At 25.1% G+C, this 1468-nt stretch overlaps 2 protein-coding genes across 4 annotated transcripts in view; both read right to left on the bottom strand.

Moving 5' to 3' along the window:
* LOC111640748 (uridine phosphorylase 2-like) overlaps window positions 1–1357 on the bottom strand; it is a 24324-nt gene extending 22967 nt beyond the window's left edge. Inside the window, exon 1 of one of the 3 annotated variants that reach the window (XM_023386794.1) lies at window positions 1203–1357. In XM_023386794.1, the coding sequence (XP_023242562.1) occupies window positions 1203–1285 (83 nt within the window). In that variant the 5' untranslated portion in view covers window positions 1286–1357. Of the gene's footprint in view, window positions 1–294; window positions 323–1202 lie in introns of those variants that run through there. The other 2 variants (XM_023386795.1, XM_023386797.1) reach the window with 2 other exon arrangements.
* LOC111640747 (KAT8 regulatory NSL complex subunit 2-like) overlaps window positions 1–1468 on the bottom strand; it is a 53402-nt gene that overhangs the window by 16784 nt on the left and 35150 nt on the right. The window lies entirely within an intron of this gene.

Raw genomic sequence — 1468 nt, 5'->3', positions numbered from 1 at the left:
AAAAAAAAAAAAACAAAACGAATTTCGACCGATAGGGTTCGAAGACATAAATATATTAATTTCTAAAGTAATCGATAGATGTCAGCACGTATCAACTTTAACGTTTATAATTTATGTATATAAGTGTATGTGTATAATCCAGACTATTAAAAATAAATAAATAAATAAATAAAAATGGACTGTCTATACAATAAAATAAAACAATTTACTTATAAAAAAAAGCAGTTTTTTTCGAAATATTAAAAAATTTATAAATTTAATTAGTAACTTATATTTTTATAAAATTTTTATTACTTATAGACCAAAAATTCTTCTTAGATATTTTTACTATTATTAATCACTAACAATTGATTCACTTAATTGTAATGTCACAAATATTTAGATCTGGGACATATCCGCCAGTCCCGCCATCTGTTGTTATTCACATTAAACATTTAAACGAAAGTATGTATAAATTTTAATAAATTATCTATTACAGAAAAAATTAATTTTATATATGGCGATTGTATATATAACAACAACAACCCTAAACAATTTTCTCAAAAAAAATATAGATTAAAAAAAAAGGAACGATAATTGTCGATAAGCAAAGCAATTTTAATAAATTTTTTATTTTATTTATTAAAATCGAATTTTTTTTTTTTTTACATTTTTGTTAACGTTCAAAACAGAAAAACACATTGTTCCCTTTTGATTTACTTTATAATGCGGTCGTTTCCCTCCAACCACATCTATACACAAAAGAATGGCGTACACTACACAAGACTAGAGAGAAGCGATTTGTTTACCTGACAAACGAGGATTTTTATTTCGTTGATTATTAAATACATTCGAATTATTTTTAGAGAAAAATCTTTTCAAATATTGCGCACAAATAATTTATCAAATTGTTTACTTTGATAATAATTAATTAATTATAAAAATATACTTAACAGGTTGACTATTGATTGATTGTTCGTATTGTTTATTTTCACGCGCATGCCTTTTATATAATACATTTAATTTACCGAAGGTGACCTTCCGCAATTTTTATTACAGTATTCGTAAACGTAATAGGAAAATAAAAAACAACGTTTATCTATCCTTTAATTTTTAAAATAAAGCGAATGTTTTCCATCAAAGACGTCATGTGCGGCAGTGGAACATTCTCCGTTATCATAATAACCGCTTATAATTCACTTTTCTATACATTATATCCTTACCTCATCTCTTTGACCGCTAGTCCTTCTACCAAGGTTTCGTATTTATTGATCGTTACAATGGCCTCGCCCGGATGTGACGTCATTTACTTAAAAATTACAAAATTTTACTTCCATGTATTTATTTATTTTTCATATCTCACAATTTATAATAATTATTACAAAACACGTTCATTGTTTCAATTCATTTTGAACAATTATTACATATAATAAAAAAAATGATTAACACCTTTCCTAAAATGTGTGTGTTGCCTTCCTAGTTAATTTAT

This window comes from Centruroides sculpturatus, unplaced genomic scaffold (assembly GCF_000671375.1).
Source record: "Centruroides sculpturatus isolate CEXI.00-Female unplaced genomic scaffold, Cexi_2.0 scaffold1494, whole genome shotgun sequence".
NCBI classification, from domain to species: domain Eukaryota; kingdom Metazoa; phylum Arthropoda; class Arachnida; order Scorpiones; family Buthidae; genus Centruroides; species Centruroides sculpturatus.
This window is presented reverse-complemented; position numbering and strand designations above follow the sequence as displayed.